The sequence below is a fragment of the Pyrgilauda ruficollis genome, unplaced genomic scaffold (assembly GCF_017590135.1).
Source record: "Pyrgilauda ruficollis isolate IOZ18807 unplaced genomic scaffold, ASM1759013v1 scaffold28, whole genome shotgun sequence".
NCBI classification, from domain to species: domain Eukaryota; kingdom Metazoa; phylum Chordata; class Aves; order Passeriformes; family Passeridae; genus Pyrgilauda; species Pyrgilauda ruficollis.
In genome coordinates, this window is record NW_024524155.1 from 9,970,298 (window position 1) to 9,983,074 (window position 12,777).

The 12,777-nt window shown below is 41.2% G+C and overlaps 1 protein-coding gene across 1 annotated transcript in view; it reads left to right on the top strand.

The window, feature by feature from the left end:
- The first annotated feature begins 242 nt into the window (after nucleotides 1-242).
- The window catches only part of UNC79 (unc-79 homolog, NALCN channel complex subunit), a 104,745-nt gene continuing 92,210 nt past the window's right edge, over nucleotides 243-12,777 (top strand). The window contains exons 1-3 of the mRNA XM_041471967.1: nucleotides 243-356; nucleotides 5,590-5,710; nucleotides 11,236-11,540. Of these exons, the coding sequence (XP_041327901.1) occupies nucleotides 335-356; nucleotides 5,590-5,710; nucleotides 11,236-11,540 (448 nt within the window). The 5' untranslated portion in view covers nucleotides 243-334. The remainder of the gene's footprint in view (nucleotides 357-5,589; nucleotides 5,711-11,235; nucleotides 11,541-12,777) is intronic.

The following is a 12,777-nucleotide window of genomic DNA, read 5'->3' on the forward strand; positions in this document are numbered from 1 at the left end:
GCCGGGGCCGCAGCCCCGCTGGGCAGGTGCCCCAGGACTGCCCCGAGGCCAGTCCGGGGCATCCCTCCGCATCGCGTCCCGCGTCCCAAGTTCCCAGTTCCCCGTTCCCCATCCCCCGTCCCGTCTCCCGCACCGTCCCTCCTGAGGATGCTGTTTGCCGCGGCCGCCAGGCGCGCTGCCCCTTTAAGCGCGCTCCCGCCCGGTCCCGCCCGCCCGCCGCTCCCCGGCCCGCAGCCCTGCGGCACCGGCAGCGGCACCGGCACGGGCACCGGCAGCTCCATCGCGGCCGGGGGCCGGCGCTCCGCGGCGCCGAGGGGCAGAGCGGGGCGGCAGCATGTCCACCAAGGCGGAGCAGTGTGAGTGGGGCCGGGGGGGCCCGGGCCGGGGGTCTGTCCGGGGGGAGGGGAGGGGGCCGGGGGGCGCCGCCCCGCCGATGGCGCTGCCCCGCCACCGCCCGCCCGCCGGCCCGGCGGGGCAGCGGTGCCCGGGCTCCTGCCGCGGTCTGCGGCGGCCGCCAGCAGGCGGTGCAGGGGGAGGGGGCTGCCGGCGTTCTGGCTCTTTCTGTCGGAGCCGCCGCCGGTGCTGGTGGCCGCAGCCCCCGGAGCTCCTCGCTGTTCGGGTGGCGGCAACGGCAGCGCCGGGGAGCGGACGGGGGAAATGAGGGATCGGGGTGAGAGCTGGTATTGAGGCCGCCGGCTTCGCCCCCCGCCCCGCGGCGGGAGCGGTCCAGCCTGCCCCGTGTGCCAGCGCTGCGCCGTGTCCCAAAGGATGCAGCCACCTGCGGGAGCGGAGGTGACGCACGCCTTGCCACCTTGCAGGTGGTCTCGCAGTGAGATGCGGCGAGAAGAGTCGTGCTGTCGTTCTTGCCCGGGCCGCTCACCTTTCGGGTGAATGTAGGCTGGGTGTTTGTGCTTTGCCTACAGGCCGCCTGCCACAGTGCCCGGTCCCAGCAGCATTCCCCCAGGTGCTGGCATCCCCCTGCCCGCGGCCAGCGTGCCTCTGTTGGTCACGGGTGTTGTAACCACCATGTTGGCTAGAGCTGATCAGAGCATGAGTAGATGACATGGTGGTTGGGTACCTGCATCCAGGCTGTGGAAGTGCTCCCCACTGTTGTTGCTCGTGGCACCTGGTGTGTCTGCAAGAGCCCTGGTAGGATGCTGAAAGGAAGATACTGGGGTAGTTGAGCTTGTCACCCATGTCAAAGCTACTTTCTTGCCTGATACAGTGTCATGGTTATGAACAGGCAGTCTGTGACCAGCAGGTTGGATTGATGTTTGTCATGGTGACGTGATGTGATTTGACACTTTGCATGCTGAGACTTGCTCTCTTCTTCCTCCAGGTCACTGAGAAGGATCCTTGTGTGTATATATACCTCTGCTGAACTAATCTAACAAAAAGAATACCTGTATTTTTTTCTGTTAGGGTTTACTTCTTATTTACGATGATGGATGATCTTGCTTTAAAAATATTATGCAGATGTTAATTTATTGCTGTAAAGATGCAGTTCTAGCCTTATAACTAGAGACACAATATTCTGATTGTGCAGAAGCCCTAAAGTGTGCAATGTTTGGATCTCTGCCATTCTGTTGTTGCTGCCTTCCCCATCTTGCACCTAAGTTCTGTAATTGTTTGTTCTTTCGTGTGATACTTACACATTAATTACACTTCCTTCACACTGCCATGTGGAAGAATTTGTGCTACTGTTTGTCCTAGCACCAGCTATGGCGTTTTCTTCCTGTTCTGTCTTCTCTCTTCCTCTATTCCTAATGCTTTTGGTCTGCTCTGTTTGAGCTTCTCTTACATATTTTATCCTTGGCTGTTTTTTCTTTTCATCCCTTTGTACTTTTCAAGACACTGCATCTAGGCCTGCCACGTCCCTATTGCTCTCTATTTTAAGATTTACTTAGGGTCCAGATTTCAGATCTTTCTGCCTTCTAATGTTCCTTTTCATGATACTCCAGGAAGAGTATTTGGTTAATGGACATAACCTGTGCATTCTAACCTGCTGAATGTATTTTTTTACCAAGGCTGCTTCCCTGACTAGTTCTTATGGCATTACCAAATGTCTTTTGTCTCTACATAACTTCAAGATTCCCTCACCAGCAATTTTTGAGTAATGGACTCTGACAAGGATGTGTTGGTGTGCATACATCACTACCAGTCAAACTTTCAAACCCCAGCTGTCGCTGTTGTTGCTTCTGCCCTCACTGAGTGACAGGCAAGAACCAGAATGTCTTGGGAAGGACTCAAGTTACAAGTCATAATGAATCTCAGTTTACCAGGAACATCAGTGAAACACTGCAACTGAGGAATCACTGATTGGAACAGAAGATGTGCTGGTCTAAACATGAATCCCACAGCTCTTGAGCAGGTTCTGTGAACAACAGGTAAAATGGTGTCAGTCTGGAGGTTGACTGGAGAAGCTGCTCTTTTTTGTGACCACACACTTCTTGTATTGCATACCAGATATATCGACAGTGAGTTTGATCATTTGACTCTGCAGCATGCCTAAGGTGTTCATTTGTATTCAAGGAAAATGAATTTTCACCTTAAAAAGCAGTAATTAGTTGTGGTAAGTAACGTCCTGGGAATGTCTGATACCTGCTCTGTTCCCCTCCAGGACAGTGGAGCAACCAAGGCCATCTTTGAGGACTCTTAATGGTTTCACTCTTGGTTCAGTCATTGCTTATACTGGGGCTCAGGAGTTCAGTGAAGTCTGTGTAGATGCTATTTGATTTTTGTGATGACCCTATGAGAGTGGCCAAGTGCTTCCACAGGGTGGCATCACTTTTTGAAGTGTGTCTCTGGGTACTCAGACACTCAGAATGTTGGGTCATTCACACACTTGCTGTAACTTGAAAACTGGCAACGGTTTTGCTCTGGGGCTTTCCTTCAGAAGTTTCTTTGTGTTCTGGGAGGCTGTGCTGAAATGGACAGTTTTGGGAAACAGAACTGGCAAGTGAGACTGAAACTTTTAGCCTAAAGCTAATGTTTATATTTAGGCTCTATAAATAAGTTTTCTCTTTTGATATTTGGCCTGATACAATTGCACAACAATGACAATTAATAAAAAAGAATGGATTTCCATCTTAAAAAAAGCTGTTCTAAATGATTCTAGATACCCTGTGCTCTTTATGGAAAGTTAGTAACTGTAGGGAGGCACAGAGCTCTCTGAAATACATCTACATCTGAATTGTATAATAATCTTTGGCATTTTGTTGGTCCATTTAATGTACAGTTATCTGACAGCAAACCATGGAAGCCACAGTAATCTGTGCACCTTTTTGTGAATTGTTCTTAGCCTTGCGTAGTCTGTGTCCTTTACAAATGTGCTTGGTTTCATACTATTTTTTTTCCCTGACCAGAAAAAGTAACATTGCAAAATACATTTATGAAGTGATTGCTTTCTTAATCTAGAAACAAAACTAGATTAATTTTATGACAGTTAAAATAAATTATTACATTTTAAATAATCTGATGAGACGGCCTGCAAATCTGGGACTAAAACTGAGATTAGTGGACAGAAAGAATGAAGTGTGAGATGACAAGGGGAAAACAGTCTTGGACTGCTCAAGTCAACCTCTGTAATGTGGAGTGAAACACATCCTGTCCAGATGTTCCCAGCCCAGTGGTTTGGGGGCTGTACAGGAAGCCAGGTATGGCTGCTCTCACACAGGATAAGCTCCTGCAGAGCACAGGTCAGGTGTCACAGGCCTGTGTGATCTGAGTGACAAAATTCTGTTTTCAGTTGTTTGAGGAAGAGGGGAAAAAAGTCATGATTTTTTTTAGTTATTCATTAATTGTGAAGTAAAAGACTTAAAGATGAGGAAGTATAATTAAAGATGCTTATGCAGTTTTAGTGTGTTGCTTTTGAGTATGCATTATGGCAGTGTCCGTGGCTGCATTTTTGCTTGGTGGTTTCACATAGACCCCAGCTCTTCAGTCACATGATGGGCTTTCTCCTTGTGATGAAGCCAGGTAGTATCATGAGGGAGACTTTTGTCTGTAGAAGCTTCACGTGCTGCAGGAAATGCCCTCCATACAGCAGGAAATGAGTTAAAGAATGACCTTGGTTGGGTGCTCTAAGATTGGATTTCTTATCATGCGTTCAAGAAAACAGTTTTCTTCATTTGATGATTATTTGAGTGTTCCTCATTTTATGGATAATTGACTTGAAATTGTCAAACCTCATTTGTGTGGCTGACCATTCAGGGAATCTTTTATTTTCTGGATGTGAAACTCCAGTGTGTAATGTTACCTGTACTGGCAAAACGGCTCTCAGTATCTCAAGCTGAGCCTCCAACAGTATTTGCAGACACTTTGCTTTTGGTGTCTGTCTATCAGTCTTTTTCTGCGAAATGGATACAATGTCACCCCTTCTCATTCAACTTGCCAGTGGCACAGAAACAAATGAGAAAATTCATGAACTGTTCAACTATCTCAGCAGTGAGAGGCATAGCAATGTCTCCCAGGTAGTTAGTACCTTTCTGTTCAGTGGAGGATTTAATGGTATTCATTCCTTAATAAATGCCATTTGACCATGAGAATAAAACCAATAATTGACTAATTGCTTGTTTAGGAAGCATGATTTATCTTCCACACTGAAGGGGGAGAAAGTAGGGGAAAAAGATATATTTTTGTCTAGTGAAAGGCTGTTATAATCCATATGCTTAAGGGCTGAAAGAATTCAGAAACATCTCCCCTTTTAACTGCCTGTTGCAATCTTGGTGCACTTTTAACACGATGTAGGGCTCCCAGGCAGCTGTGCTTTCATGAGGCTGTGTCTGCAGTGCAGCACAGCTGAGCAGCCCTCTGCCCCAGCCAGTGCACTCTCTCTCAGCAGAGCTGGTTAATCTGGGTGGAGCAAGAAGTGTTGTGCGTGTGTGTGTAGGTGTCTCTACATGAGACTGCCTAGACAGCACAAGACAATGTAAGGCAGTGCAACTAGGGGGAGTTATCACTTTTTTCCCAATACTGAACAAGGATTCCTATTAGAAAATAAACCCAGTGTCACTTGTAGTACAACAAAAATTGGTTTCAGTGGAGGTGTACACCTCCTACTGCTCTTTGAGATCTCCTTATCTGCTTGATCATACTTCCTAAGACAAATAAAGACAGCAGACACTTTGCTCTTTCCATATCTTTAGTTCATTGCATAAAGTAAATGTATGGCCCACAGTAAATCACATAAGGTCTCTCTGTCTTAGCTTATATCTCTGCTTTGGCTGTAGAAATACTTATCTGTCTCACATGAACCTCCTGTGATCCAATGACTCATTAATTATAAATGATTCTTGAGATGCTTGGAGACATGGAAGAAGTGCAGAGTGGCAATATGTATTTTTTAATTTGCTAGCACTGTTTGCCTAATACAGATGCAAAAATTCACTTCCATGTGCTGTCCCTGGCAGTCTTTTGCAATTTATTCAGTCAGAACAGAAGGAGCAGAGAGATTTTTTTTCTGGTTTTTGAGTTTAATACTTAAATTAAAAAAAAAAAAAGAAAATGGAACAAACAGAGATGACTCTGTCAAAGTCTGCAAAAAACCTAAATGAAAGTTTTTGTGTTTGTTTTTTGTCTTTTATGTAGTTGCTTCCAAAATCCGTTACCTTCAAGAGTACCATAACCGGGTTCTGCACAACATATACCCTGTGCCCTCTGGAACTGACATTGCAAATACTCTGAAATACTTTTCTCAGACGTTATTGAGGTAAGTTTTGACTAATGCTCTGAAGAAAAAAGAGCTAAAGAATTGTAGGGAATATCGATTGGCTTTGAATTGGTTGCCAGATTTAATGGATCAATGGTCAGCCAAAAAGAGTCAGAGCATAATTTAAGAAAAACCTGGTATGATTGAATCTCTCAGTGGCTGTTGCCCAATTTGCCCAGTTAAGCCCCCTTACTGAGTGGCTGATTCTAGAGTAAACTTGGTTGATTATGCATTTGCTTGGTCCTAAGATTTTAGCTGAACGCACAAACATGCTGAACTTGTGAAGAAAGGAGCTGGTGACCTATAGAGTTTTAGATGTGTATAATCATGGCCTCCTTGGCAGTCCTGGTGCCTCAGAATCACAGACTGATGAGCCAGACGAGCAAGCAGGACTGGCTTCTCACTGTGCTTGGTTCAGCTCTTCTGGGTTCTGGTTCAGTCCCTTAGAACAGCAGGAGCAGACACAAAATTTGTACACAGATCTGAATTTGAATGTAGCAACACATCAGGATTGTTCTGATCCAACATTTTTGACTTAGAGTCCAGTGTTTTGTAATAATAAATCATGCTAAATACCACATGAATAGAGAATACATTGTTAATAGGAAATACTGCCTCTTGTCTTCCAAAAAAATAGGAAAAAATGTGAGACTTTATTATTTATAATGTACATTCCACAGTGCTGCCTAGTGGATTCATATTTCCAGATTGTTTTTAAAATGGCTTTTGACCATGAATAGGGGATTTTTTTCTGCTGGTTTTGGCTGGCACTAGTTTTCACATCCAGAAAAATGCAGTTCATATTGCATTTCTGTGCATAGCTTCCTGATTTATACCTGGAAACATTGTCCCTGCTGTCAAAGGGTAGTTTGGAAATAAAACTATTTGCCTTATTTGAGGAGGAAACATTAACAAAATACAATTTACCCATATATTTGTACATATACTCCTCTGATGTATACAAGATGGGAAGCCAGAATTTAAACTTGAGAGAATGAGAACAGTTCATTCTAACATTCAAAGAGCCTGGGATACATCAAAATTTTCTTGACCCCGTTTAAAAGGAGAGACACATAGAGAGAAACAATTTTTAGTGGAATGTCTGTTCACAGCAACCTTGAAACCTCCTGTTTACTTTTGAAAATTTCAAGAGCAGAAATATTTGTTTCCATTTTCATTTAGACTGTTGAAGAAACTTACAGCAGCCAGTAGGACTTTTTGTTTGAAGGTTAATAAATTAAATTTTGTCTCATTGTGCTGAGCAGTGGGAAAAAATGTTTAAAGAGTCACAAAAGATACTTCTGAAATGTGTCTCTGTTCCCCCATCAGGCTATTATGATGGCCTGTTTGTACCACACACACTTAAATTGCATTTAAGATTATTTATGACAGACAGCTTTTGCTTAAATACTTTGAGCCTTTAAGCTGTTAAAGCAAGGAAGTTGGGCTTGATTCTGAACGTTTTCTCTTTTAGCTGTAACTACCAAATGCTATAATCAGATATGTTTCTTTTTGGTCAGAAGTTCACTGGGTCAAGATAGATTTAGAATGTTCTGCTTAAAGAAAGCATCTTTCTGCCACTCTGTGGTCTTCTTGTATAACGTACAGCTGACCTGTGCTGTTGATAAATTCTTCACACTCCAGGAGCAGTGATGTTCCAGGGCTTACTGAAAAAGCTTTGTACTTAGCAATTGTGAGAGCAGATCAGAAATCAGGGCAGCAATTGCACAATTGAGCAACTCCGTTTGTTTTATTTCATGTTCAGAATGGGACTGAACCAAAATCCTTTTGTTGATAATGCTGAACCCCATGGGGCAGAAATGATACTCATATCTGATAGACAAATGGCTTTGTCCTTCGTGATCTGGGATCTGATTAGCCTCAGAACTAAAAGGGTATGAGAAATTAATGCCAGGGCTTGGATCTAAATTTAAGTGGACTGAGTTCTGATACTCAGGCAAGGTCAAATTCACATTCTAAACCCCTGTAACTGGGGAGTTTGAACTGTGGGTCAAAGGCTCAGTGCTATGGTTGAAACAGTGTAAGTTTATACACTTGCTGATACTAAGAAAGAAGATGGATAAAAAAGCAAAACAACAAACCCTGTATTTAGTGTGGCAGATGGAAAGGAGGAAACTCCCACCCACTGTGTGCAGATCTCTGGAAGATTTACCCTAAAACTAAGCAGACTGGTTAAGAACCTTTCTGAAGAGCATGTTCAAAAATTTATTTGAATATTTTGCATGCTGAGTCTCTTTTTTGCCTCCTACACTGAGACTCCATTGTACAAGGTTTAAGATCAGTAATAGAAGTACATGGTGGAGAATAATCTTTCTAGCTTAACACAGAGCATATGCAATGAATTTGGACTGTTAGGGACAAACAATTCTTGGTGAACATGTATAGTCGTAGAAATAATGAAGGAATAGTCAGAGAAATTCCACATAACGATTGGGTTTTACAGAAGTAGATTTTACTGTTTATGGCTCTTTTACCTTTCCATGTTATGAACACACTGACTGTGTTCTTTTCAGTGGGACGTGCCCACTGTTTTGAATGACATTCATATGTGGTGTCATTTTGCTGGCTAAAGATGGATTGCACAAGAGATTAATTTGCTCCTTTGCTCTGTATGCAGCCTCCATAAATTACAAGCTCAGGGGTGGGGGGAACAGATGTGGAATGACTGAAAAAAAAATCCTTATTTCTATAACAAACATCACATAAAATCACCATACACAATGCATAGCACATTGATTCATTTAATTCTTCTTTAGTTTTCTCTTTGGGAAAAGCATTTCTTTACATTACAGCATGAATTTGTTTCATGCCCTACTCATTTTCAGTGATTTCTCCCTCATTTGAGGAATGATCTAAGGCTTAAGAAACATCCTGCAGAAAAGCTTATTCTTTCACATTTTCCTGAAGAAAATTCTCCATATGTATTTCTAAGTAAAATACTTTATGCGAGGCATAGTTATAAATGCTGTGGTGGCTAATTAATGGTCAAGTTTGTTTTGCTGCCTTGGTGAGATGTAGTTTCACTTGAAGGCATTTTAGGAAACCTTTCCAAGAAGGCAATAATTTTGGGATAGCTTTGCAGCAAAGATATACACATCTTGAAACAAACCTTGGTAGCTTTGTCCCTTATTGCAGAGCAAGTTCAGTATGGAGTAAGTTCAGTATGGAGTTATGATTTGCAGATACTCCAGATTCTCAGTACTTGGTTTGAATTGAACCAGAAGCAAATTGCAGTTGTGTTTTGGTCCTAAGAGACCTCCTAGATTTTCAGTTTTGACTCCTCTATTTATTGCTTTTTAAAAATACGTGTCAGGCAAAAGCCTGGACATGAAATTCTGGTTTTTTTTAAATTTGTTTTTTAATAAATTTGGTGTGGTTCCAGCTGGAATTCAGATCTAATCTTATTACTGTTAAACTAAAGGATGCCCTGATCAAGATACAATAAGTGTGCTTTGGCATCTAACCCAGCGATGGGCCTGTAGCTCAGTGTAAAAAGAAAGGATTAATACCCTTTCTATAAATAAGTGCACATGGAGTGATGTTTTGGCAAGTAAAGAGATGGGTAATTGGTATTATCTTTTGGTAGACAACAAAGGAGTATAGTGTAGTACCTTCATATCTGTAAACATAAGCTGTAAAATACGGCAAATGAACATCAAGCAAATTAGAAGGAATCAGCACTCTGATAATTCATTGTTAAAGTCATACTAGATCTTAGGTGATGTTCTGATAAAACCATGACAGTGATCATGTTTCTTTTACTGGACATTGGGTAACAGAAACCAAAATAATCTGCCAAATATGTGAGGCACAATAAAAAAAAAAAAAGAAAAAAAGAAAAAGAAAGTAATTTCGTAAGACAGACAGTGTCTGTCATCTCTGACTGCAAGGGTGATGTAATAGTAGCCAAGTAGCCACTTGGCAGATAATTGCTTTTGTAAAAGTGTTTTTTGTACATGGCAAATGAATGACACCTTCTCTTATAAGCACCTTAGCAAGAGTTTGGCTTACTTGTGTAAATTGCTGAGTTAACTGGGGGGGGGTAAGATTTGCTGAGGTGATTATATGTAGGGATTTCTGTACTGTTAAAGAGAAGAGAGGTTTCTGGAAGTGCTCCCACTTGATATAATTCTGCTCTACATGAGTCAGTGGAAATCTCAGTGCTACTGGCTTGTCTTTTATAAGTTTAACACTGACTGTGGGAACAGAGTTAAACCAACAGCAACTGCTTTTGGAAATCCCAGTGACTGAGAGGTACAAAAAGGTGCTTTAAAAAGGAAAAAAAAAACATTGTGTGTGGGTTAATATATTTAAAAGGTGTATTATATTTTATAGGCACATATGGAGATTATGAACTAACCCTATAACTGCTTGATAACTAAAATATAACACTGCTTAAGTGAGAATTTATTTCTATTTAAAATAGTGGGGTTTATTTTTAAAATAAATTAGATTACCATGTTTACAACCATGTTTGCAACATTTTTAAAACTACATAACAAGCTGGTTGACGTATAGCCTCTATTTTGATTCCCACTAAATTATTTTTATTTTTTGAAATTATCTCTCCTTTAGTTTATAGTGAGTTATGTTGAATAATAACGTAAGTAACAGCAGGAGTGTATGGTAACATACTGTCTGATCTGCAGTTACATAATTGGTCTTGCTTGCTTAGCCCTTAGATTTTTGAAGGTAACTATTTACCCAAGGAGTGTTTGTATTCATAAAGCAAAATGTTTCCTCCCTAAACATGGGCAAAATTAAAAACACACATAAACAACCATTATCATTAGCTCACAAACATATGCTAAAGACCATCTACTATATATTATTTTATGACTTTTCCAAATGTAGTTTAGTTAACATTTTAGAAATATTATATTATTTCTAAATCCATGTGCCTGTTTAAACTTCATTATCTCAAATGATACTGAGTGAGTGGTCATGAAACAGTATCATAAAATACATACAGACATTATTTTAATGCAATAAACATGTGATTTTTAAGACTATCTTAACAAACACACATGTTTATTCTTTGCTAAAACATGTTTCTGCAAGTGCCACACCTATATTTTGCATGTTTTCAGTCAGTTGGCTCAAGATTATAGGGGGGAAAAAATAAATCTCTCAAAATCCTCAGAATCTCAGAGCAAAATACCAGCCTATTTTGACACAGCTAAACACTTTAATTCTTAGAATTTTTCTTAACTGTGAAACATGGGTAGGGCACTGAAACATGCATTTTTATATTTTTGCTCCTTATGAACCAGATAACACATGAGATGCAATGAAATTTTCCTAGATGTCAATTTTTAATTCTCTTCTCTTGAAGCATGAAAGTAAATGGTTGCTAGATTTGTAGACACGCTGGTTTCGGTAGTGATTGCATCTTATGTGGGATGTATCTGGTCTTTTATTATTTGTTTTATAGTGTCATTTCAATGTAATGTGCTGTTCTTTGTGTCTTTGTTGTCTCTTTTTTTTCTTTGTCCCCCCAACAGCATTTTGTCCCGCACAGGGAAGAAGGAGAATCAAGATGCCTCCAATTTGACAGTGCCCATGACCATGTGTCTTTTTCCTGTGCCATTCCCACTCACCCCATCTCTAAGACCACAGGTCAGTTCCATCAACCCTACTGTTACTCGCTCCCTCCTTTACAGCGTCCTGCGAGATGCTCCATCTGAACGTGGCCAGCAAAGTCGTGATGCTCAGTTATCAGACTACCCATCTTTGGACTATCAAGGACTTTACGTGACACTGGTGACACTACTGGATCTAGTTCCCTTGCTCCAACATGGGCAACATGGTAAGCAGGCCCTTGAATGATTCCAGTGCTGTGAATCCATGAGTGGTGCATATATCCAGTAGAAGAGATGGGCCTAAACTGACCTGGATCTGGATTTCAAATCTCCTGAGATGCATTTATATCCAAGTGTTCTGTTTGACTTTCTCAAATAAAGGATATTTTTTTACTAAATGTGGATTTGGGTTTGAATTCTGAGGTTGTCTGATTTTTAGTGATGTGCTGGTGGTATTCAACTAAAATACAATTGTATGTAACAAAAATTACACAGATGGGTGTAAAAATACCCAGATTTTTAACTTGAATCTGCTGGAATAACTTCAGTCTGTCTTTTTGGGGTGGGTCTCTTAAAAATGCACAAAGAGCTTGCAAATGTGTATCTGGCCTATAAGAAATACACAGATTGAGTGTTCTGGTGAAGGTCCATCTCTACACAGAATATAGTATATATCTAATTGAAGAAAAAAACCACAGTAATTGTGCTTTGAGATGGCTTTAAAATACTCCTGTGTAAAATAGATAGCAGCATCTCTGTCTGATGTGGAGAAAAACAGTATTGTCTTATGTTTTAAATTAGCTATGAGCATTTTTTTGTGACTGTGTGTTTTTATTGTTTTCCTTAAGTTCTGCTCTGCGTCTGTCTGGCTTGTTAATCTGTTAGCCTTTCCCTACTGGGATTCGGTAGCCCAGTATTCTCCCTATGTATTAGCCAATATAAATTTCCACTGTGGTATCATGATGTATTGCTTACATAGTTCACTATGGGAAGATGATTGTCTATCTGATAACGCTGCTGAAATTCTTCATGAGGAAAGTTGTTTCTGTTAAGTGCTGAATTCCCTTCGAGCTGGCAGCAGTATGTTTGAATCCAAGACTGCTGCACTAGGAAATGGTATGATCCTGCAAAAGCAGGGCCTATAGCAAGATACAAACTTGTTGACTTAACTTAAATTCTTAGAAATGGTGGAGTTAATTATCAAAAAATCTTTTCCTAAATGGATAACATGGTGATGATGATTAACAATCAGTGGAGATCTGTAAAGAACAAATAACATTGGGCAAACATATATTTTTTTATGGCAACACAGTGGCTCACTTTGAGTGGTTTTCCTGTCCCTAGTCACATTTTTGTTGCTGTGTCATTTTACATCCTAATAGAATCCTGGGACATGATCTGCTCTTGAGTAGGGAAAACACTCTGGGCGTAATTACCAGTGGCTTGACAGCTGGAAGGGTATAC